General features: G+C 38.3%; 2 protein-coding genes across 5 annotated transcripts; both read left to right on the top strand.

Annotated features, from left to right (window-relative positions):
- Positions 1 to 3,207: 3,207 nt before the first annotated feature.
- Positions 3,208 to 7,103, top strand: LOC122409574 (uncharacterized). Of its 2 annotated transcripts, none has more exons than XM_043417248.1 (4): positions 3,208 to 3,686; positions 4,229 to 4,338; positions 4,421 to 4,618; positions 4,912 to 7,103. In XM_043417248.1, the coding sequence occupies exons 2-4, from the start codon at positions 4,243 to 4,245 to the stop codon at positions 5,596 to 5,598; spliced, it is 981 nt and encodes a 326-aa protein (XP_043273183.1). In that variant the 5' UTR covers positions 3,208 to 3,686; positions 4,229 to 4,242; the 3' UTR covers positions 5,599 to 7,103. The 2 variants fall into 2 exon arrangements, with proteins under 2 accessions (XP_043273183.1, XP_043273184.1); XM_043417249.1 differs by having other exon boundaries at positions 3,256 to 3,686; positions 4,236 to 4,338.
- Positions 7,104 to 10,389: 3,286 nt separating this feature from the next.
- LOC122409573 (uncharacterized) lies at positions 10,390 to 21,991 on the top strand. 3 transcript variants are annotated; one of them, XM_043417247.1, is made up of 5 exons: positions 10,390 to 10,513; positions 17,303 to 17,636; positions 19,410 to 19,643; positions 20,716 to 20,951; positions 21,254 to 21,991. In XM_043417247.1, coding segments are annotated over exons 1-5 (1,032 nt in total). In that variant the 5' UTR covers positions 10,390 to 10,512; the 3' UTR covers positions 21,481 to 21,991. The 3 variants fall into 3 exon arrangements, with proteins under 3 accessions (XP_043273182.1, XP_043273180.1, XP_043273179.1); XM_043417245.1 differs by lacking the exon at positions 10,390 to 10,513 and adding an exon at positions 11,577 to 12,116; XM_043417244.1 differs by lacking the exon at positions 10,390 to 10,513 and having other exon boundaries at positions 15,892 to 17,636.
- The last annotated feature ends 1,855 nt before the right edge of the window (positions 21,992 to 23,846 follow it).

Below are 23,846 nucleotides of genomic sequence, written 5' to 3'. Positions count from 1 at the left end.
GCCTTCCCCCTCCTCCTCGTCCTCTTACCGGGAAGCCACTCACGAGTCATTAGTTCTTTTTTTCTCGGAGCTCTTGGTCGAATAGTAATTTTGTAGATTCTGGACTTCCCGCGGGTCGCTCCGGTCCGAATGGACCACTTGGAAGGGAGAGAGATTAAAAGTTTGAGTAAATTCGAACGTCCTCTCTGGATTCTCCTCCTCTTCGTTAAGGAGTTTCGGTACAGGCGATACAATGTTGCCATGCTAAACCATGCTAAAAACATAAAGAATTTCAAAAAGTTCAGAATTTTATAAAATTTGGTGAACATAGTCTTTAGTGCCAAATTTGACAATACAAATTTTTTAAGATTTTTCTTCTACAGTTATCGAGTAATTGATCATTAAAGTTCACGTGTATAAGCATAGCGTTTCCAGGTATACATTCCGGGCATAAGAAATCTGCTTTAATGCGTAATTACTCGATAACTAAATAGAAGAAAATTTTTTTTAAATTTGTATTTTCGCACTTGATATTGAAGAACATTATCGCCAAATTTGATCAATTTATTAATATTTAGACTTCTGTACCGAAACTCCTTAATATTACACACTTTAAATATTAATCTCAGAGTTATTTATTCGAAATTGTAAATACATTTTTTCAAATTATCTTTTGGCGAATGAAATTACAAGCCATTATTATTGATAGGGGATCCATCGCTGACGCAACCCGAAATTTCACTCGTCCCTGGCGAAAATACTAAAGTTTTTTATGTCAAAAATCGCATTAGAGAGCGCGGAAATGGATGAAGAAAAAAGGGTTAATACAAGACAGGAATGGGCTAAGGCCGAGGAGAAACTGAATTTGCTGAAATAAGCAAATGTGAGGTCATACGAGCCCTCATTACCAATTCCGTTCAATCTTTAACGTAACATATTTTTATTACTAGCGAGACAATCGTCTCGGATTTTTTTCCAGACCTTCGTTGTATACTTCATTGTTATTGTGTACTTTATCATAAACTTCGTAAAAAGCGTTCATTCGTGATATGGAAAAATAAACGATTTTCTACCCTATGCATTTTTCTTCATATATTTAAACACGTTTATCTCAATAACCGGTAAGACGAACCCTTCAAATTTAAAAATGCACGAAAATGAGCGAAATAACTTTATTTTCAAGTTTTTTTTAAGTTATAATTTTTTAATTCTTTAAAAATTTTTTTTTAATTAAATTAAATTAAATTCATCAATTATTTTTCTTCTAAATTATTCTTCTAAATTCTAAATTCCAAATAAAAAAAGCATCTACTAAATAATAAAAATGAAATTGATTAATTAATTGAAACTGAATAATTAAAATTAAAAAAAAAAAAAAAAACACTTTTTAAATATTTATAACTCAAGTTATAAATGTTCTTGCGTTTGTACTTTTCCTTGCGCGCTCGAAACACAGAGCTATCAAAGAATTGCCCAATTATTGTCGCAACCTATTTTCTTCCCGAATTTTAGTGGCCCCTTTAGATAAATAAAACTCGTCAACTTCAACTTGCTCTTGTTTAGAAATTTTTATTACGAATTTACGAATAAATATCTCTGACTTGAACGATGTCAATAGACGGTTTGAGTTTCAGTCTTTGCATCAAAGCTGTTCGTGCATGGTAGAATATATTTTATGCGCATATATAGCTGCTTTATCTCCTTTGAACTCTGTAATCTGAATTTTGATAAAATCTTTTTTGCTTCGGTTAGATTATGGTGGCAAAGTTGGGGCTGCGTTTATTAAAATTCGTTAGTTTCTCAAAGCGATTGATTGGAGAAATGAATATGAATAAACATCGCGAACGATCGTTTTGTAGACGTGGGAGGGGACCGGGACGGGACGGGATACTTAAAAAATTGTGGAAATTATGTTCTCTTCGTTATTGCTGTTTGGTAGATTTTTATAGAAAAATGATGAGAAGGAATGTTTTCAAGATTTTCAAAGAAAACATTCAAAAAGGAAGAAAAAGAAGAATTTTTGAAAAATAATGAGAATCAGAAAGAAGGAGAATTTTGGAGCCATTCGCATTTTTTTGCGTCTGCTTTTTAAGAGACAGTCAAGGTGCATTGGATCGAAATTGCAGTAAAACAAAAAAATTCACCAATTTTCGAGGGGTACCCCACTGTGCCTCGAGAAGAATTATTTTTTTTTCAAAAATTGCAAAAATTTTCTTTTCGTGTCTGAGAGAGTAAGCAATGGACGAAGATTCTCAAACTTCTGAAATGTTTCCAAGGTAGATGGGTGATGGCAACGTGATGTTTGCACCAACTATATTTTTCGAAAATTTCAAAAGACGAAATTTTACAATAATAATTTTATTATTTTAGAAATATAATCAGTAGAGAATCTACGTTTTTATACAATTTCATTATTAAAAAAAAACGTTTGAAGAGTTCACTTTGACTAGCGTGGTGCAACGGTTGCCGCTGTTGTTGATGTCACGCTGGTCACGCTGTCATTTTGTTTACAAATTTTATAGGTTACGAAGTGAGTCTACTGTCCGAAATAGTATTGCAGTGGAGAATTATGAAAAAAATGAACGACAAAAAAGTTTACCGGGATAAAAATTGTCGATTTGTAGAAACTGACAAAAAAAACGTGGCGAAGCAAACAAACGACAAAATATATGACCAAATTTTATAAAGGTCGAAAATTGACGTCACATTCGAACATTATTGAATGCAGCGTTGCCAAGTACGTTACCAGTCCATTTGCCGTATAATATCTGAATGATTTCTCATCAAATATTTTTTATAAACAATGTACTTGTCCCGAGACTCAACCGAGTCTCTTGATATTTCAGCCAATTTCTCAACGGTAAGGTTCAAAAACTAAAATACGTTTGTTGAATATCCACAAACTACAACGATCGATTTTTTTTTGCAAATCTTGGATATAACTGTAATGAAAAACTTTTCATGTGTGTACGACTTTCATGTGTCGAATGATACAAGTCAATATATTCAATAAAATTTGCTGCTATAAATTACATGGTGTAACTATATATAGCTTCATTTTTGCCTACAAAAAATATATTATCGCGGGTATAATCTTGAATAGCGAATATTCACCCATCTATACCTTCTATGGATACACTGGAAAAACATTTTATTGCAAAAGTAGAATTGTAGTGCAAAACCGCGAATTCATATCATTTGACAACTACAAACGCATATTATTTTGAAGATATATCTCAAAATGGAACTATAATGGGAAATTTAATGGATCAACCTCTCGTCAATGAGTTCGTGTGTTGCATTCCAATTATATTTGATTATGCATCGACGCCGAGCAAAGAATTATAAATCGTGGAGCGTGGAGCCGCCTCGTCCGCTACACGTTGAATGGAAGTGTTTTTTTTTCGTGTTCTGAACCCACGAGCCCACGACGAACAAAATAAAAAAAATAAATCGAAAAAAAATTAAAACACGTAGACGCGTTCAGGGGGTCGTTGTTTGTACTAAAAATGGAAAATATGTACCATTTAATGGTAGTGTTTTAGCGTTTGTAGCACAATAAATATAGCGAACTCCTTGAACGCGTCGTGAACGCGTCTGATAGCGAACATGTGTCGGTAAAATTTTTATCGCTGTTTCTCCCGCATATTTTGGTGTCTGGTCCTCGCTCGTCGGAGTGTTTTTTCATGTTTATGGTACCCTCCAGGGTGAGTTCTTCAAAATATTTGTTTATCGATAAGATTTAGTAAACGTTACAAGTGAATTTATCAATCTCGTCAAAATTTATACTTTTTTGTAGTGGAACTTCATCAACTTTATATAGGTTATACCATTATTCGGTGGGTGGGCAAACATTCGAAATATCACGAACTATATTACAACTACATTTTTTTTCAATCTTTCCATAATATCGATAATTCTTTCATTTTCTCTTCTTCGATTCTTCTTTCATCTTGCATGGTTACATTTTGAGTATTAGACAAAAAGAACTTGGCCGTTGCACCTTGACGAAGCTCAAGATTTTTTTTTTCCATCACTCAAGGTATATCATGGATGTTTTAAAAAGACATATACATAGCTCGCTGCCATGCTTTCTCAGAAGTAAATGTAGACTGTGTTTCATTTTGCCGAATGAGTATTGACAGTACCTGAAGAAATGAGAGATCGTGTTGAGTTTTAACTTATGTATAAATATTTTATGGTGATCTTACGCTGTGACAATATTGTTCATTTATAAAAATATTGGTAGTATTCAGAATCACCATGACCGAGGACATTCCGGCACGCTTCAAGCGCATGGGTGCTAGATTTTTCAAAAATCCGCCGCAACCTTACATGTGCATAAGAGATACATTGGTGGTGTGTAAAATTTTTAATATCTAACAGAATTATTGGTAATCGTTTGATCGATAGAAGCTTTTTTTTTCATTCCACCATTCAGGGCTCGACGGATCCGTGTTACGTGAATGTACTCTCTTGGGACAAAGTGGCATTCAGCGTTTCTGCCAATAATGTATCGCTGTACGGCGGCATGAAATTGTGCCCATCGAGAATAGAGAAAAAAGATGTTCCTGTTTTTGCAGTGATGGCGCATCCCGAAGTACTCAAGCAGCATGGCAAAAATACGCATAATCCAATGGTAAAATACAGATGGCATGGAAAACGTCAACGCAGCGCATACCCTATCAATTTTGAATACTTGATTGGACAATATATAAAAATCTTGAATTAAATGCAAAAACACGGAGATATTGAAATTCCTCTGACTTACAAAGTAAAAACAGATAATCCCCAATCATTTAAACCCAATAAAAAAGACTGTATCAACCAAGGTTTCAATATCTATTCTGCATTTGTATATGAAAGAGGTATTGAAATTATGACCGATCAATTTCAAGACAAGAAATATTAATATCCGATTAAAACTTTCAGGAACGAACATGGTTGATCGATGTACTTCTGGACTTTGTTGAGGCCATGAACAAGGGTATTGTGTTCAGTCGGTGTTATCGAGTATTAGTGGATCGTGATATAACCGGAGAACTGAAAGAGATATGGATGGCGGTGCAAGCGGATAGAGCCAAAAATCAGCAGGGAACGAGCAGCGATGGTACTAGAACAATCGTACCGCAGTATTCTCTGTATCAAACACAGGACCAAGCGCAACAACATTTATTATTGCCTCGACAACAGTATCAGCAAGGGCAAAAACATCCTCAAGAAAAACAACCGACCCAACCGCTTAGAATATATTCAGGCCCTCATTGGAATGACAATAATCATCAAATCATCGTCGATGACCAGAGATCGAATTTTCGTTATGGACCGCAATTTCAGAATCGTCCAAGAGTCGTGCCCCATTCAACGCCAAATAAATATCCTCCCGGTCTATTGCAAAATAATTACTACGAATCTAATGGACGCGTCGTTCCACTGAATACTCATATTCAACAGCAACAACAACCACGGCAGCAGGCATATGGTCATGAAGAGCACACACGCCAGACGCCTCAGTATTTCGTGGCTCCGTCCACTTATTATCATCCGGACACGAACAATGCTTTACGCTCCGCTACCTGGAAAATGGTCGATGGAAGATATTTATTCAGTAACAAATAGATGTTTCTGTGTACAGGCCAATGTCTGTATTCATCAAAAGAAGTGGCCCTCTTATTTTTCGGACATCTGAGAACTCGTCTATTGATTGAAAAAGTGCACGTGCTCATAGATTTACGAACAAAAATTGTGATAATTTAGGTAAAGAAACGAAAAGACGGTTGTGAGCGATAAGTGTGCTACTGAAGTGTGAGAATACGCATTTACAAACTTTTTCGTCATTTGGTCATCTGAAATGCTGTACCGCTGCGAAGTTGCCCTTATATCGGCAATAACTTATCCGATTTCATTTCACAAACTCATGCTATTCTATGACATGGCTTCAAAATTATCGCATCGAAGCTTACGTCGTTAGCATGACCTTGTTTAATTTATTTTTTTTAAATTGCGCCTAATCTCGTCATAGATTAAAGCTGCAAGCAGCTTGGGTCTCTAAAGTCGTTGCAGAGATTTAATTTAATAGAAAACTGCTCATATTTTAAGTTACAGCTTCCAACGATGCAAAGCGAAATTGCATCATTTTTTTCATAGGTAGGACAAAAATGATCGCTCTGCGTTCCAGCTCTTAACGACCTCGCATTTGCAGAATGCAACGAAAAAAAATTGCGCCATATTCGAGGAGAACAAAACTCCGACTATTTCACTGAGGGAATTTACGTTGCATCCTTACGATCCAAACGCTATTGAGCTTTATTAATTTTATTATATTTTATCAATTCAATTTTCCGGGGCTCTCGCACCTAATTGGAAACTCCTTGAAATTAAAAAAAAAAAAACGAGGAGAGGCGAACTCGAGGACAAGAATTGCGCGTATTTTACTGTATGCGTGTTTGTACAATTGCAAGGGAATCGGGGAAGACGAACGACGAAACAAAAAGCTTATCCGAGCGTGCAGTCGGGCTGTGAAAACGATTACGAAACTCCGTACACTTGAAAAGCGAAAAGTGCGGGGAGAAATTTTCGAGAGGCTGTAGCTAAACGATAACTGTAAAATTCATTTATAGTTTCTTTCGTTTTCGAACGACTTTTTCTCCCCAAAGGAGAAGCAAGAGAAGAGAGAAAATCGAAGATTCAACGACTTGTTTGTTACTTCAGACACAGTTGGGAAATGTTCATTTTTTAAAACAATTGTACTAAGGTGTTGATACGCATTTTTTATTTTTTGTTCGACAGGATTGAAAAATCGGCGTAGCGAATTGTAAATCTTGTTGAACCGTTGAAAATTTTTTGTTATCCTTCGAAAAAATATTTCATCTTCCTTGCCAAATATTATTTTGCGTTTGGCGAATGTTTGTATGCGATTGAAATTTATTGTTCGTGTGCGAATGGGAGAAAAAAAATCGTGGGATCCGAACTTTTTATATTATCGAACTTCCCAAGACCGCTTTTTATGTTTGAGGTTTATTTGCTTCTATCTTGCTGCAGTGTTGGCGCAGAGAATTTGAAACGAACGAAAGAGTACGCCGGTCTACTTTAAATAGATTTTAATAAAATTTCATACCCAAGTCTTTCGCTTTTGTCAACATTCTCTTTGAACCTTTCAAAGCGATTCTCTACCAAATCGACGAAATTAATTCTTCCAGCCGCGACCATTTCTAATTTCATTTCCAAGTTTTCTTCCAACTTCTAATTCTTTCGTTTTCTTCTTATTAACATCGAGTTATTTTTCAAAATTTCGAATACAACTCTCGCGAGACGAAACAAGAAAAGTTTCGGTGATTTGAACGAGAAGAAAGGAGATCGCGTGTAACCTTTGACCGAATGCATGCGATTCAGAGTGACACTCGCGCCTCTTTTTCCCAGGTCCAAGTAACTCTGCACTTTTCTTTTCAATCGCGCAAAATGACTCGGCGAAATGAAAATTCGGAGCGAGACACGCTCGCATACGATTAATACAGTTATGAGATGGCGGCTCGGAGGAACGAGGATAAAATATAGTGAACACGGATGGCAGCTCGAACTCTCGCCGCATCGTACTTTCACCTCCACCCGAGCAAGCTCTATGGTAGTTGAACCACACTGGCAACCGAACAGTGGCAACTTGGTTTGTGAACTTTCCTTGACGTTTTCTTCAACTGTGATCTCGTTATTCGTTTTTTTATTTTTATTTTTAATTCTTCTGCTTTCGCGATAGTGCACGAGCTCGCGTACGTCGAAAATTTAATGGGATAAAAAGTGTTGTTGCTAAATGAACAGCAACGTTTTAATGTGGAGGCGATAAATCCACGTAACACCTTAACAAAAGTCTGAAAGGTGCGCTTCAAATGCACGCCGCTTCAAACATCGTTGTAACGACGTTCGTTCAATGTTGCTTTGAGCACGAATCCTCGCACCGTCGAACGATACGCGAGACGTTTTAAAATGTTGAAACAATTGCTCAATCACATTCTCCGACTGTTGCGTGCCGATGGAGCAGCTATTTTTTCTTCAAACAGAAACACAAAACTGGCTTTGTGTTCGATAGTTTTTTATTACCTGTCAAAATATTGCCTTTGATCCTCGTTGACATTGACGACATTGCTCATGATTCAAACATGCAAGAACAATATGCAGAATGAATCAAGATGCCTCGAAATAAGAACGAAAAATTGAGTCCGTCACAATTCGTTGGAAACTTTTCGTTTAATTTTCAGTAATAAATTGTCAATTGGATAAAACTAAATTCAACTCTGATATTTTGGTTCGGCATTTTTCAAGAAGGAACTCATCAGCTTCACGTTGAGTGAGGTTATGTAAAAACGAGTTTGATTGTTTTTATCCAAGTTATCTAGGTTATGTAAACCCTGCTTGCTTTGTTTACACGGAACTAACCCCCAAAAATACGGGTGAAATTTATGCAAAATATTGAAAAATGGCGGAATGAAACGACCTCCAATTTTGTACACACGTTCTTTAGAGTTCAAACTGTGGAATAGTGCTTTGTTTTTCTAACCTGTGGCCATTATTTATTTGTTTTTGAGCGTGGAAAGATGGGGTCTCGGGATGAGTTATTTTCTATGCGCAGGTGCGTTAAGTATTCGAAGTTTGGCAATGATTTACTAAGAAATGACTGAATGAAAATCCGAAAAGTTGAACTAAGCTATCGCCATTTTTCTCAAGCCGATGTGTCTCCTAAGTATTCGCGTTTCGACCGAATCGGCTGGCGAGCTCAATCCCACGTGAGAAACACGATGAAGCGTCGAATGAAGCGAAACGAGAAGTGAGTGAGGAGAGATTAAGCGAGTTTCCACTGTACGCATGTGAAATAGTAATTCTCGAGCGAAATTGAAGAGAGTGCACGCGCCAAAACGGGTCGTGGTGGACGGTTGCACGTTGCGGGAGCTCCATCAAACCGCGAATGTTGTTTAACGACCGAGGAAGAGAGTAAGGCTTTCCCCCCCGCTCACCTTTCGAGCAAACACAAAATAAACTCACACATTGTGGCTCTCTTGCATGCGCCTCGTCGCGACGACAGTGTCCTTTCGTTCGTAACCCCGGAATTGCCGCAGTTTCGATCTCACTAATCTTGCATCTGTGCGAACACCGGTCGGAACGGAAAATAAATAAAAACGGAATACAAATAATAATGCTCGGGGGAGAAGTGACTTGACGAATGTCTCTGCGGAAATGAAGTTCGGTAAACATGACGTCGCGAATCGTCCTATCGACGAAAAAAAAAAACAAAAAAAAAACAAAGCGCGCGCTCTCGTCGCATGGATTTTCAATTATAGACGTGTCGAATTATCCGATTAATCCGAGAGAAAGTGAACGAGAATATTATTTTGTTGCGCCTGCAGTACAATCGTACGGTCATGTTCTTCGATTGCTCGCTCACGCAACGAATCTTCGAACTGCAAACATTTCAAACCTTTTTTTATTTACCTCAATCGAATATTAGTATTTATTTGGAATATTCAGTTAATTTTGACGTCACGGTGAATTTTACGGCGCTGCACTGTTACAATTTCCGTACGAATGTTTATGCTACGATGCGGCCTGTTTCCCCGTCCTTTTTATGTGCTCGGCCCTCCGTTCAAGTGTGCAGATCACCGTTTCAGTGTGCCACGAAATTCGGAAGCGAGTGATCGACACCTGCGTCAAAGCGGAGACTTTTATCGCGTAAAATTCACTAAACTTTTCGTAAATTGTTGTTATACGTACCGTAAATTTCACTATCCCCAATATTTACTATCATAAAACTGAAAATTCCACAAAATATTGAAAATTTAAGAGTGCGTTACTGGAATAAATATTCCTCGTTAACTTGTCCCCCCCCAGTCAAAAATGTTCCGTGTACGAGAGCTCGCGAGTTCGTGGATGCAGCGCGTCCCCCCTGGTCCTCTGGACACTCGCTCTAAAAGTTGGCTCGTTTAAAATCTACTCTGCGATCGACGCATCGAAATTCTGTGTCCTCTATTGAAAGAATTATTCCCAACTTTCTCGAGGCCCCTCCGCGCCGTGACGCGCTGTTAAAGATTACGAAAAATCGTGAAATCGGCGTGTTTGGAGATGGAAAAAAATGTTCACGATAAACGAGACGTGCGATGGCTCCAGGGGATTAACGCGAAACGTCAAGAAGTGAAGTTTCATCATCGCTGCCTACGTGGCTCGAACAAATCGGGACCGCATCGCCCAGCACATTCGAGTATTGATACGATATTGTGCAGTCCCACGATCATGTAATTTGTGCACTTCCTATGATGAAATTTTTTTTCCTGTGACGTTGAGAAAAGGACTAAAACGCAGTTGCACAAATTTGAGAATGAACTTGAACGATTCGTGTAAATAAAAGTCACAAAAATAAGGTAGAATAAAAAAATAAAATAAACCTTACAGTCGTAGCGATGTGAAGGAAATAAAAATAAATATAAAAGTAGAAATTTGTGATAATACGAGTTTATAATATCAGAGGACCAAGACACGGAATATTGGAGAAACAGTAAGTAGTTTAAGGAGGGACGATGCTGAAGTTTGCAACGTTCGAGTCCAACGAAATTAACGAAAATAACGTTTGCAATTTACCAATGATTTTTTTCACGAATCGTTGCTGTAGACTGAAGAATTACGAATTGCAGATTAGACAGGTATCAGTATTGAAGAATTACTGGAATTGTTGGAGAGTTTTTTCATATCATTTCGTTGAACTCCAACCTTGCAAACTTCAGTCTCATTATTTATTGCAAATATTTACCTGGCGAAATATTTAACTGAGGTTTTTACCTCAGTTACTTTATGAAAAATGAAAAATCATCACATTTTGATTTTAGAGTGACTCGATGATTTTTGAGTTTTTGATGCAGAGCACATAAAAGTAAAGATGAACGGGAAAATTAAATAAAATTTTAAAAATTCCGTCACAGAGATGACGTTGAAGTTTGCAACGTTGGAGTCCAACGAAATGATCTGAAAGACCCTCCAATAATTCCAGTAAATCTGCAATTTCGTTACCTGCCGAATATGCAATTGGTAGTTTTTCAACTTGCACCGATACTTCGTAAAATAAAAAATTCGTTAATCACAAATATTTTTTTCCTTCATTTCGTTGGACTCCAACGTTACGAACTTCAGCGTCGTTCACAAAGTCGAAATACCAGCGAACAAACCCTTCGTATTTCAAACTTATTCTCCTCGTCGCGCAACCGCAAAAGAAATCCGAAAACCCCCTGAAAATTCGGCCCCACCCGGAAAGACCCCCAAAACCTCTTCTGTAGTAAAAATCACAGAACGGTAGAACCGAGAGAGCAAAGATTTCGAAAATAGACAGCACAGGCGCAGAGGCAGCGGGGCATTAGCACGCGGTAGGAGGAGAAGTTTCTCAAGCGGGATAATGACGCGGCGCGGGATACCTTTCTCCGCGAGATATCGCGGCGTTATAGCCTGAGAAAATCGGGCGGTGGGGCATCCGGATTGCCCTTCCTTCGGATCTTTCGCGCAGCGAGTACGGGGCGAGGTATAGAAGAGGAAAGAAAAATGTGTGCGTTGCTTTTACGGTCTGTAGTCGGATGATATTCTCTTCAGTAACATATAAGTATTCGCTCGGACCGTTCACCAGGATGTCGAGAGACGAAAGAGCGAAGCTTCCCACTCGTTCGCGTTTCCCCAGCACAGATATCAGCGAGCGGATTCCTTTTTATTACACTTCCTTTTTTTTCTCGCTTCGTTATAATCGTTGTCATCGGGAGACGGCCCTCGTGCTTTCACTTCCATCCGAGTTCCAATGCGACGCTTAACGGAGACGATCGAGACGACGAATTAGTGCGATCGCTCATCTTCTGTTTTTTCCTCCCAACCGCTCGCGTTTTCCTCCCGGCGTTTTTATCCGCCAACTCTTATATCAGGCCTCCGCGACGCTCGCATCTCGCCAATGCGACGAAAACATTCTCGCGAGTGAGTGCGACCCGATTTCGAATACTCCCCTCTGGGATTCCGCCGCCTCGTCGGAGCCTCGAATGCACAGAGTTCCTTGGGAATGGAGCTCCTCGACGAACCCGCCGAGATGAGACGCTGCGACCTCGAACGCTCCGATCGACTCCGGGAATCGGGTGAGATCTACGAGCCTAAAAAACCCTTTTTTCATCCGTTCTTTGCTTGCTCAAACTCTCGATTTGCACAGCCGTACCGCGGCTCGAGATTAGTCGAAGAAACGCAATTAGCGACTCCTCGCGAAAAAATTAAGCCGAAAGGTAGGAGCGAGCTACCGCGGACGGTACCAAAGTTAGCGAGACTCGGGAAATCAATTGACGCGTCAAATGGCGTGGAGATGTTGGATAAACACACTGAGGAAAAAAGGTCATTGGAACAACGGAGCGTGGCATTGCGGGGTGCCAATGAAACGAGCGATCGTCGCAATCTCCAACGTTATCGAACGAGTGGAATTGTTTTCGATCAAACTGCAAATTCATTCGCTCCGAAAAAATTACAGTTAAGGAGGCTGGATAGCGACGATACAGTGTTGCCATGCTAAACCGTGTTAAATACATGAAAAATTTCAAAATTATAAGAATTTCATAAAATTTGGTCAACATATTCTTTAGTGACAAATATGACAGTACAATTTTTTTAAGATTTTTCTTCTGTACAGTTATCGAGTATAAGAAATCTGCTTCAATTACTCGATAACTAAGCAGAAGAAAATTTTGAAAAAAATTGTGTGTATTCGCACTTGATGTTGAAGAACATCATCACCAAATTAATTCTTGGAGCAACGTCAATTGGTGGTGAATCAACAATTTTTTTTCTCAGTGTATCATTAAGGAGTTTCGGCACAGAAGTCTAAATATAAGTAAATTGATCAAATTTCGTGATAATGTTCTTCAACATCAAGTGCGAAAATAGGAATTTTTTCAAAATTTTCTTCTACCTAGTTGTCGAGTAATTACGCATTAAAACAGATTTCTTATGCCCGGAATATATGCGACGCTGAAGTTTCCAACGTTGGAGTTCAACGAAATGAACGAAAAAAACGTTTTTAATTCACCAATTTTTTATTTCACGAATCGTTGGTGCAGCTTGCGAAACTACGAATCGCAAATTTCGCAGGGAACAAAATAGTAGGAATTACTGGAATTATTGGAGAGTTTTTTTCGATCATTTCGTTGGACTCCAACGTTGGAAACTTCAGCGTCATGGAATATATATGGAAACGCTACGCTTATACACGTGAACTTTAGTGATCAATTACTCGATAACAGTGTAGAAGAAAAATCTTAAAAAAATTGTATTGTCAAATTTGGCACTAAAGAATATGTTCACCAAATTTTATAAAATTCTGAACTTTTTGATATTTTTTATGCTTTTAGCATGGTTTAGCATTGTATCGTCTGTACCGAAATTCCTTAATTGCAATTACGCTACTAAAAGGTTTCCGAAAAAAAATGATTGCGAACGCGAATGACATTGCTGAAGTTTGCAACGTTGGAGTCTAACGAAATAAAGGAAAAAAAACATTTTTAATTCGCCAAATTTTTTATTTCCCGAAGTATCAGTGCAGGTTGAGAAACTACGAATTGAAAATTCGACAGGAAACGAAATTGAAGAATTACTGGAATTTTTGGAGAATTTTTTTAGATCATTTCGTTGGACTCCAACGATGCAAACTTCAACCTCATCGCGAATGGCAAATTCTCTGCTCTCCCGTTTTGGTATTGAGGCTAGTGTTTTTGGCGATCGCAGTCTCGGGGCTCGGTCAACACGAGGGAACACGTTTTCACATTTCGTAGAAATTCTGATTAAGGAGACTGATGGTAAAAATGGAATTAAAGGAGGCGAGCAGTCGACGAAAGTGCGAGTACACGGCTCACCGTTACTAGCAATGGCCACAACTGCGCACCAGTGGCCTCGACTCACTTCGGTGTTCGCGCTCGGGTGCACTTTGCACGCGATTCACCGGAAGAGCGCATGAATTACGGGGGATTGTCTCCGCGGTGGGTAACTTTATTGTGATTGTTCAGACTCCTTAAATGTTGGCTATAAAGGAGAATTTTATTCGTGCACTTTCCTCGACGAATTTGGAGGAGCTAAACATCCAAAGATTTCGCCGATGGAGGAACGGACGAGTTGACTGTTTTTAAGAGCGTCGCGCGTCGCGAGTTCATTGGCTATTCGGCGTACGTTCGAGTATGCAGGTTTTGTTAAACGACGAAACATCGTGTTAAGTTGATTGCACCTGGCTCTGGATGTCGAATTTGTACGCGTGCTTAATGGCAATGCGATTCGACGCATGTTCTTCTACTCCTGAATTGAATTCGTGTTTTCCAACGATGTACAGGGTGAGACGGCGACTCGATTTATTCACAACGAATGTTGAAGTTACTAAGATTCGGAAGGGCGAATATTTCCAATGGGAAATCCGTGTCTCGTGGACGATCAATGAAAATCGGTTAGAAACGAGACGAAGATGTTTTTAAAACTTCGATGTTGCGTGACAAACTCTTCTCACTAAAGAATTTTCATTCGGTTATGGAATTTCATTTTTTTTCATTTTTTTTTTGCACATTTCACAAAGTGTTGCTGGGATTCTTTGAAACTGAAAAATTCTAGCTCATCGCGACTCGGCATTTTTGGCTATCGAACAAAACAATTCGACTCCATCGACGAACCGGATGAACGGTCGCCCATGAGCGAACATAAACGATAAACTCCCTTAAGATGATGGATCAGTCGGTAATCACAACCGTGAGTGCGAGAGAGATAGATGCAAATTTTGAAAAGGAAATTTTTCCACATCGTTCGTCTGTTCGAAAAAATAAAAATTTCATCGGATTTTTGCGATCGTGCTGCGTACGATGACATTTTTATTATTTTAATCGGACGGACGATTTCAAAGAGTTTCAATTTCAAAAATTCGAGGTGTGATTACCGACTGATCCATCATCTTAAGGGGTGGCTACCCTAATTAGCCGGGCAAAAAATACTATTTTCGCGAATTTTTTGACAGGTTTAAATTACAAAAATGGATATAAAAAGTGTTGGGCCTGAAAAATACACAAACATTTTTTTTTTTTATATTCATTTTACTCGGTTTTCGTACAGAAAAGTGGCGGAGAAAAGAGATTCAAAAAAGATGGATGTGCGCTGTTGACGAAACCTCTGGAACGGATGATCCGAAAAAAATGGTTTTAGATTCAGTACGGCTACAGCGCGTATCATGGGATTTTTGATTTTTTCAAAAATCACAAAATCGCGGCCATCTTTCCAAAAACTACGAAAAAGCACGTTTTCTTCATCGTTTTTTGCAGATAAAAAATAGTTGCACTAAAAATTTCAAAATTCGTATGATCGCGCTACAGCTTCAGTCACAAAGAACACGTGCTAAAATTTTGGTAAGGATCGGTTCAATGGTTTCGGAGATTTGATCGACGAGTCGTCGAAGAACGCAATTTTGAGAAAAACGCTTTTGAACAAAGGCAGGTATCAGCAGGCTCGGACAGCCCAGTAAAGGTCGCTCAAAAGTACACTTGGACTGCTCAGATCTTTATAAAGTTTTATACTAACATACTTTCAAATATGCATACTTTCGAAAAATGCGATAAACAAAATAGATTTTTTGAAAATTCTAATTAGGCTAGACTCCTTAAGCTTCTTTAAAATGATTAGAAAAACAAATGAGTAAATCGAGGATCTCTCAACAAGAGTTGAAGTTATTTTGCAGAAAAGATGCATTTTTTCACGACGCTGAAGTTTACAACGTTGGAGTCCAACGAAATGAAGGAAAAAAACATTTGACATTGACAGATTTTTTAATTTCACAAAGTATCGATGCTAGTTGAAAAACTACGAATTGCCAATTCGACAGGGAACGAAATTGAAGAATTACTGGAATTATTGGAGGGTTTTTTAAAATCATTTCGTTGGACTCCAACGTTGCAAACTTCAGTGTCATATTTTTTCTTCCGAAACAAGATAAAAGTAATAAAAGTAAAGAAAACACCGAATACAAAATTCAACCGTCTCCCCTCTTCTATTTTTTCACGTATAATCGTCTCGATGAAAACCGAGACGATTATAAGTGAACGAAAAATTTTCGACGACGATCGATCCACCGAAGATTGCCCTTTGAAAAATATCACAATCTCGATGTTGCTGAGAAATCGTCCGTTTTGCGACACGCACAAGTTGGCAATAAAAAACGAAGAGAAAAACTGGCGGTTCGCGAGAAACGCGCACTAGCTGCACTCATTTCATTCGATAAAATTGTCAGTGTTTCAAAAACATTGACACTTTTGTCCCGTAATTACAGTAATTAATAGCGCAGCATGTACGTCCCTCTCATTTTACTCTTCACTTGAAAATACATTTGCAGTTTCGTTAAGGTATTACTTTCACGAATCCGAATATTCTACAAATAACTGATTTTTCATTACACAAGTAAAAGCGCATGCGAATTGATTGGCGAAATTTCAGGTCAGGCTATCGAACATTCGATGAAGAATTAAAAGTTGAAAAATCGTAAAATTTATAAGGAAGCTTACGGAGATTCCGTCATCAATAAATTTCTATTCGATAATTCTTATACTAAATTATTCTAAATTCCTGATACAAACTCTATGACAGAAAAAAATGTCAGGAATCCATGGCGACGATAAAAATAAAGGGTTACCGAATCCTTAAAAAATATGTTAACAATGGAAGTTGAAAGAATGGCAGAAGCTTTTCCCCCAAAAATACGATCATGCGAAAGAAAGATCTTGAAATTTTAAAAGAACATCATTTTCTGACACAAAATTATGAAATTAGGAAAATTTCGAGGGTCCAGCGCAGATGATTTTTCGGTCTCTTCCGTTGAAAAAATATGATTCGAGCGCTATCGTAATAACGTTTGGTCCGCAGTGTAACTCGATAGCAGCGTTCGACGTTCTCTTCGTTGGTAACTTTTTCAAAATCTCCGACATTCGAGAGAAGCTGCATTACCGTTTGATCGGGTTCTCATGTGTCAGGGACGCCGAGTCTGTTGAAGGTTCGATGTCGACAATCGTTCTATTTTAATCGCGCATGAGGCATCGTCGTGTACGTTTTGTATTGAGAAAACTCAAGCTGATTTGATCCATGCATTGCGTCATTTAGATTTTCAAATATTTCTCGGTATTGTTGGGCTTCGATTGTTGAAATAAAATATGCAGTTTTGTTTCGAAACTGGCAAAAATGAATGCTGAATTTATCGAGATTTTAGATAAACTTCAAAGCTCTGATTGCGTTGCTTTTTTTGTTGTTGTCGATTGTTGGAAATCAGTGGAGGAGGCGACCGAACGGAAGCTGCGACTGCTGCTGAGAGAGGCTCGCGATCTGCCCGCAGCGGAAGAATCCGACTTTTTGGAAACGAAGCTTCCCAGTTACTACGATCCGCTCAAATTCCAATTGGGTCAGCGAGTCTTCGACTCGAACGTGTTCACGATGATGATCGGAAAGCTCGCGGGTCTTTTGACTCTGCTCGCGGTCCCGTCGATCCTCGCGATTCTCAAATTCACGAAACAGAGTGGCACACCGTGCACCGCATTTCGAAGATACGCCTCGACGATCCTGCACACTTGTGTCTGGTACAAAAATTCCCCGGAGCAACGCGTCGAGTAAGTTGACGGGGGGAGGGCAACAAAATCTTAAGGTAGTTCATACACGAAACGATTTTATTAAGAAAGTCTTGAAATTTACAGAGTTTAAATGTCCATCGACACGCATATCAAATTTTCAAGGGTTCGAATTATCGGTTTTATTTAAGGAAGTTGAGGCTGTACAGTCATTTCTTTTTACCCAAAAGTTATGACCTGTACCTTTCAAAAGTTAGCCCAGTTTACAGTTTGGCAATGTTGCATACACTCTAAAGAAAAGTTGGGAAAAAAAGACGAAAAACTGATGAAAGCTCAGTCGAAAACACGAACGGTGACGATCCTAGCCCCAAAAAACTGCACGCGAAATAGATTATCATTAATATAATCTCAGCAAATCTCCTAATAAATCTGAAAAAATTGACATTATTCAGCAAGCCTTGCTCATGTTGCCCAAAAAATTTCATATTTTTAGCATCATTTTTAACGGAGATATCACTGAATGTGTCTTTACTTGGCCCAAATTGTTATTGATTTTTCTCAGCGATGCTCCTAAACTGTCTGAAAATTTAACTGATTTTTTTTTACACTTCACTCTATAAGATGCACTCGGTTTAAAAGCGATGACATCATTTTCGTTCTAATGCCTCAACTTCCTTAAATAAACGTGGAAATATTTTTAAAATACACAGGGTTACAGGGACTGTGCGTAAAAAGTCGTTTATCTTTCCACATAACGAATGAACGCCTCTTACAAAGTTCATGAAAAACTACACAACAACAACGAATTGTATAACGAAGGTTCGGCAAAAAATTCGAGACGATTGTCTTACTAGTAATAAAAATACATTGCGTTAAAGATCGAACGAAATTGGTAACGAGCACTCGTGTAATTTCACATTTGTTTATTTCGGCGTTTCGTTTCCTCTTGGCTCGGCCCATTCCTGTCATAGCCTTCTGTCATTTTATTAACGACGCTGAAGTTTGCAACGTTGGAGTTGAACGAAAGAAAAAAAGATTTATAATTCATTATTTTTTTATTTCACGAGTTATCGATGTGGCTTGAAAAATGAAGAATTGGAAATTCGGCAGGGAAGAAAATTGGAGATTTACTGGAATTATTTGAGAGTTTTTTTAGATCATTTCGTTGGACTCCAACGTTGCAAACTTCAGCGTCATTTTTATTAATACTTTTTTCTTCATCCATTTCCCTTTGAGCTCTCTAATGTGATTTTTACATAAAAAACTATAGTCCTTTCACCAGGGGCGAGTGAAATTTTGGGTTCTATCGGTGACGGATCTCCGATTAATTAATTAATGGCTTGTAATTTCATTCGCCAAGATAAAAGTTGAAAAAATTGATTTTGGCGAATGAATTAATAACTCTGACATTAATTTAAAGTTATTATTATATCCTTAATTAGGGAGTAAAAATCGAGCGAATTTAGACACCCATAAAATACGATGCTTAACGAGCAGCGAATATCTTTTCCCGCTTGTTTTTTATTTTTCTCATTCTCGCCACGGGGTCTCGAAAACGTTTCTCGGTAATCTCTGAATAACCCGGGGCCGGTATAGATCCTCGGTCATTGGCTTGGCGATGCGGAAAAAAACGACGAGCTTCAGTTTCCTCATCGATTTGTGCACGCTCCTTCGTTGACTTTGTTGATTTTAAAGATTTTTCGAGCGCGTTCTCGGAGCATTTTCTTTCGCACAACTCTTCCATGCTCATTCCTCAAAAAATTCTCGTTCGAAAGCTCATTTAAACAGAATTTAACGCTCGATCTCTCGTACCAGGTTCTTCGAGTCTTTGAAGAATGTTCGAAAGAAGCATTGCATCGCTTCGCGGCGAAGCTTCGAGGCAGGAGTAGGTAAAATAACGCAGCTCGACATGGCCCTCACGCAATTTGGTTTCATGGGCTTTCCTCTCCTCTGCGACAAGCGCCTCGGAATCGTCACTACCGAGGAAGAGTTGGAAGGGCTCATCCACTTCTGGCGCGTCATCGGACGGATGCTCGGAATCGAAGAGCGGTAAATATCGCTTTTTCATAATATTGAGGAGTCAAAAAAGTTTTTACTTCAACAGCAAATCCAACTTCGATATGGGGACGAATATTTTCATCGCTGCCCCAGTCGCCCTACTCTCAAATTTACAAAATCAAATGACTCTGAAGCTTGCAACGTCGGAGTCCAGCGAAACGATGCAAAAAAAACTCTCGAATAAATTCATGAAATCTCCCATTTTCTTTCCTGCCGAATTCGCAATTCACAATTTTTTAAATTCGTTTAAGATTCGTTGGCAAAGAATCGCTCAAATGATTAACGACGAAATACAAATCAGGAGCCGAACAAATACAACCGGTAAATTTATTGAAAGATATTGGATTATGGAAGCAGGTTTCGAAATAAATGGCACAAAGTTTAAGCAGAGCAGTTATATATTTTATTCAATGAACTTTACTCTAAGAGATCTATCGATTAACTGAGCCTTGCAGTGGTCGAAAAAGTGACTCTGACTCTAACGACAGAGGGCCTCGTGTCGACCTCTTCCTTGATCTGTATATTCGTTTTATAAACAAACTTATAGGACTGCGAGCACGCTCTCATGTGTATTGTTTAATATTAAGTTTTATTACTATGCTGATGGATTATTTTTGCTCATATTTCAATAAAAGAAAATAAATGTTTTTAAAAAGCTAGCTACAACCCATTTGCATACGTTGATTCGCGCTGACAATTCTCCCCGCAAAATAAAAGGTAAAAGGCTCATCGAACGCGAGACGTGACGATTTAACCTCCATGCAGTACCTCTACTCATGGCGTTCTTACGAATTTCAGAGTCAAGATTTAAGAAGCAGAGTTGTTTTCGAGGAAAGAGGACGATTGTCATTCCGTCGTTGAAGGAAAAAAAACATTTGTAATTCACCAATTTTTTATTTCACGAAGCATCGGTGCAGGTTGAAAAACTACGAATTGCGAATTCGGCAGGGAACAAAATTGGATAATTATTATTGGACTCGAACATCGCTAACTTCAGCGTCATGAATTTAGTAGATTCAACGTCGATATTTTGATGCATCGACTTACCAGCCTGACGTTCCAGATTCAACATCTGCAACGGCAGTGTCGAAGAGACTCGAGCACTTTGCCGAAGACTGTTGGAGGACATATTCCTGCCTCACCTTGCCAAACCGTCGGAGGATTTTGACGAAATGGGTCGCGTACTTCTGGAGGGTCTCTGGCCAGTTAATCCGTTCATCGACAACGACGCTTTCAGAGCGTTTACGATCGACCTCGTGACATCGGCTGTGCCTAACAACAATCATCCCCTCATGATTGGTAAATTGGAACGAGCTTATTAATACGACACTGAAGTTTGCAACGTTGGAGTCCAACGAAATGAAGGAAAAAAAACATTTGTAATTCACCAATTTGTTTATTTCCCGAAGTATCGGTGAAGGTTGAAAAAATACAAATTGCAAATTCGACGGGGAATGAAATTGGAGAATTGCTAGAATTATTTGAGAGTTTTTTTTATCATTTCGTTGGACTCCAACGTTGCAAACTTCAGCGTCATTTATTAATTATTGCTACGTTGTGAAACGACGATTGATCGAGTGCCTTGTGTTTTGTTCGATCAGGGACGAGAACGATGTCGAGGTATAGCCGGTTCGTCCTGAATCTTCAGCTCTTCGTTCACGAGTATCTGATCGCAGCGACTTATCGTTGGTCATTCGTGTTCCGAGCTATTTTCAACGCTCAAATGAGAATGGGCATATTCTTGACGGAAAGGTTCCCTTTTTTGGCGTACTGGCTCTTCGGAAGGAGCAATTCTTGCGTCAACATTTACAAGTTTCATTTCGATTGATTGTTGTCGAAACTGCGACGAGGAAGAACCGCGTCCGGGGTATCTTCGGGGAGGAAATAAAGTCGTTGGTCGCCAAAAATATTTTCGTTGCTCAACTAAATGGAATGGATGAACTCAATTTTATTAGCGACGATTCGTCGGTTCGACAAATTATTCTTTTCGACTGAGCGCGCAGTTGTAAATATTCGCTCAGGTTGCAGGCTCGCAGAGAACTCGAAATATGTTTTACACCCCATAAACTATTTTTATTTTAAGGTAGATGGTGCGCGAAGGATCGTATTTTATGGGTGTCTCAATTGGGTCGATTTTTACTCCCTAATTAAGGATACAATCACTTTTATTAATGTCAGAGTTATTTATTCGATATTGTAAATAAATTTGTTCAACTTACCTTTTGCCGAATGAAATTACAAGCCGAAAATACTAGTTTAGTTAGAGAGCATAGAGGGTAAACATAAAGGGAAATGGGTGAAGAAAAAAGTATTAATAAAAGTAAAGCTGAAGTTCCCAACGTTGGAGTCCAACGAAATGATCTAAAAAAATTCTCAAATAATTCCACTAAATCTCCAATTTTCTTCCCTGCCGAATTTCCAATTCTTCATTTTTCAAGCCACATCGATAACTCGTGAAATAAAAAAATAATGAATTATAAATCTTTTTTCCTTTCGTTCAACTCCAACGTTGCAAACTTCAGCGTCGTTAATAATATGACAGAAAGCTATGACAGGAATGGGCCGAGCCAAGAGGAAACGAAACGCCGAAATAAGCAAATGTGAAATTACACGAGTGCTCGTTACCAATTTCGTTCGATCTTTAACGCAATGTATTTTTATTACTAGTAAGACAATCGTCTCGATTTTTTTGCCGAACCTTCGTTATATAATTCGTTGTTGTCGTGCAGTTTTTCATGAACTTTGTAAGAAGCGTTCATTCGTTATGTGGAAAGATAAACGACTTTTTACGCACAGTCCCTGTAACCCTGTGTATTTTTCCTCATATTTAAACACGTTTATCTAAATAACCAATAATTCGAACCCTTGAAAATTCGATATGCGTGTCGATGGATATTTAAACTCTGTAAATTTCAATGACGCTGAAGTTTCCAACGTTGGAGTCCAGCGAAATGATCTTAAAAAACTCTCAAATAATTCCAGTAAATCTCCAATTCGTTATTTTTTAAGCCACATCAATAATTCGTGAAATAAAAAAATAATTAATTTAAAAATCGTTTTTTTCGTTCATATTTCGTTCAACTCCAACGTTGCAAACTTCAACGTCCTTAAATTTCAAGACTTTTTTAATAAAATCGTTTCGTGCATGTACTGCCTTAATGTGCGGTGAATTTATTTGGAAATATTCTCATCGAGAGGAAACAAAAGCGCGCGGGCTCCTGTCAAAAACGATAAAACGGCCGCATTGGGATACGATGCGTCATCTTTATAACCTGAATCGATGCCAATAGTATTTCGATCAAATGACTAAGTAATTTGAATGAAATTATTATTTATTCTGTTGTGTGCGCGTACAAGGGCTTCGAGAAAAAGGTGTTGATTTACGCGAAATGGGAGGTGAGTGATTTCTCATCTAACTTTAGCCTCGAGAAACTATTTTTGACTCTTCTCTCGAAGCGTCATCAGCGAAGCCTGATAAGAAAATCTGGCAATCGGATAAATTCAAGGCACGATCCAGTCAGAAAAAAACCCATTTATCCTCGTTCTCAACGAAAAAGAATCGCTCGTAATTCGTTAGGTTTACCAATCAAGGGCTATGAAGAGTGTAAACCTTGGAATTTTAGGCCGTTTTTTGTTTGTAAATAAAAATTGGTTGCATGGATTTACGTAAAAGCTTGTACACATATTTTACATACTCAAAAGTTCTGGAAATAATATTTTTCTATTTTTTCAATCGTATATTTTTGTACAATGGTGTATTGAAAATGGCACCCCTCGAATCGGCGTTGACAGCAAAACGGAATGTTTTGTATTCCAGTGACTTTATTCAAATTCGATTTTGCAGAAAAAACGTATATTTTCAGCCTGACGTGGCCGTTTTTTTATCACTTTTTTCTTCTTCTATTATAAACAATTTTCTATTGAGAAATACACAAAAATTGTGATTTTTTTTCTTCAAACGGTCGCCATTTTTTTTTTAGACATTATTTTGAAAAATCCCTGCGCCATGCGACAGCTAATGGCACATATTTTAAGAACGTTTTTGGTTTTTTGTCCTGAGATGTTTCATTTTTGAGATTTGCTGTCAACGCCGATTCGAGGGGTGCCATTTTCAACGCAACATTGCACAAAAAATAATACGAAAAAAATGAAGAAAAAATTTGTTTCCAGCACCTCTGAGTATGTTAAAAATGT

This window comes from Venturia canescens, chromosome 4, assembly GCF_019457755.1.
Source record: "Venturia canescens isolate UGA chromosome 4, ASM1945775v1, whole genome shotgun sequence".
NCBI lineage: Eukaryota > Metazoa > Arthropoda > Insecta > Hymenoptera > Ichneumonidae > Venturia > Venturia canescens.
This window is presented reverse-complemented; position numbering and strand designations above follow the sequence as displayed.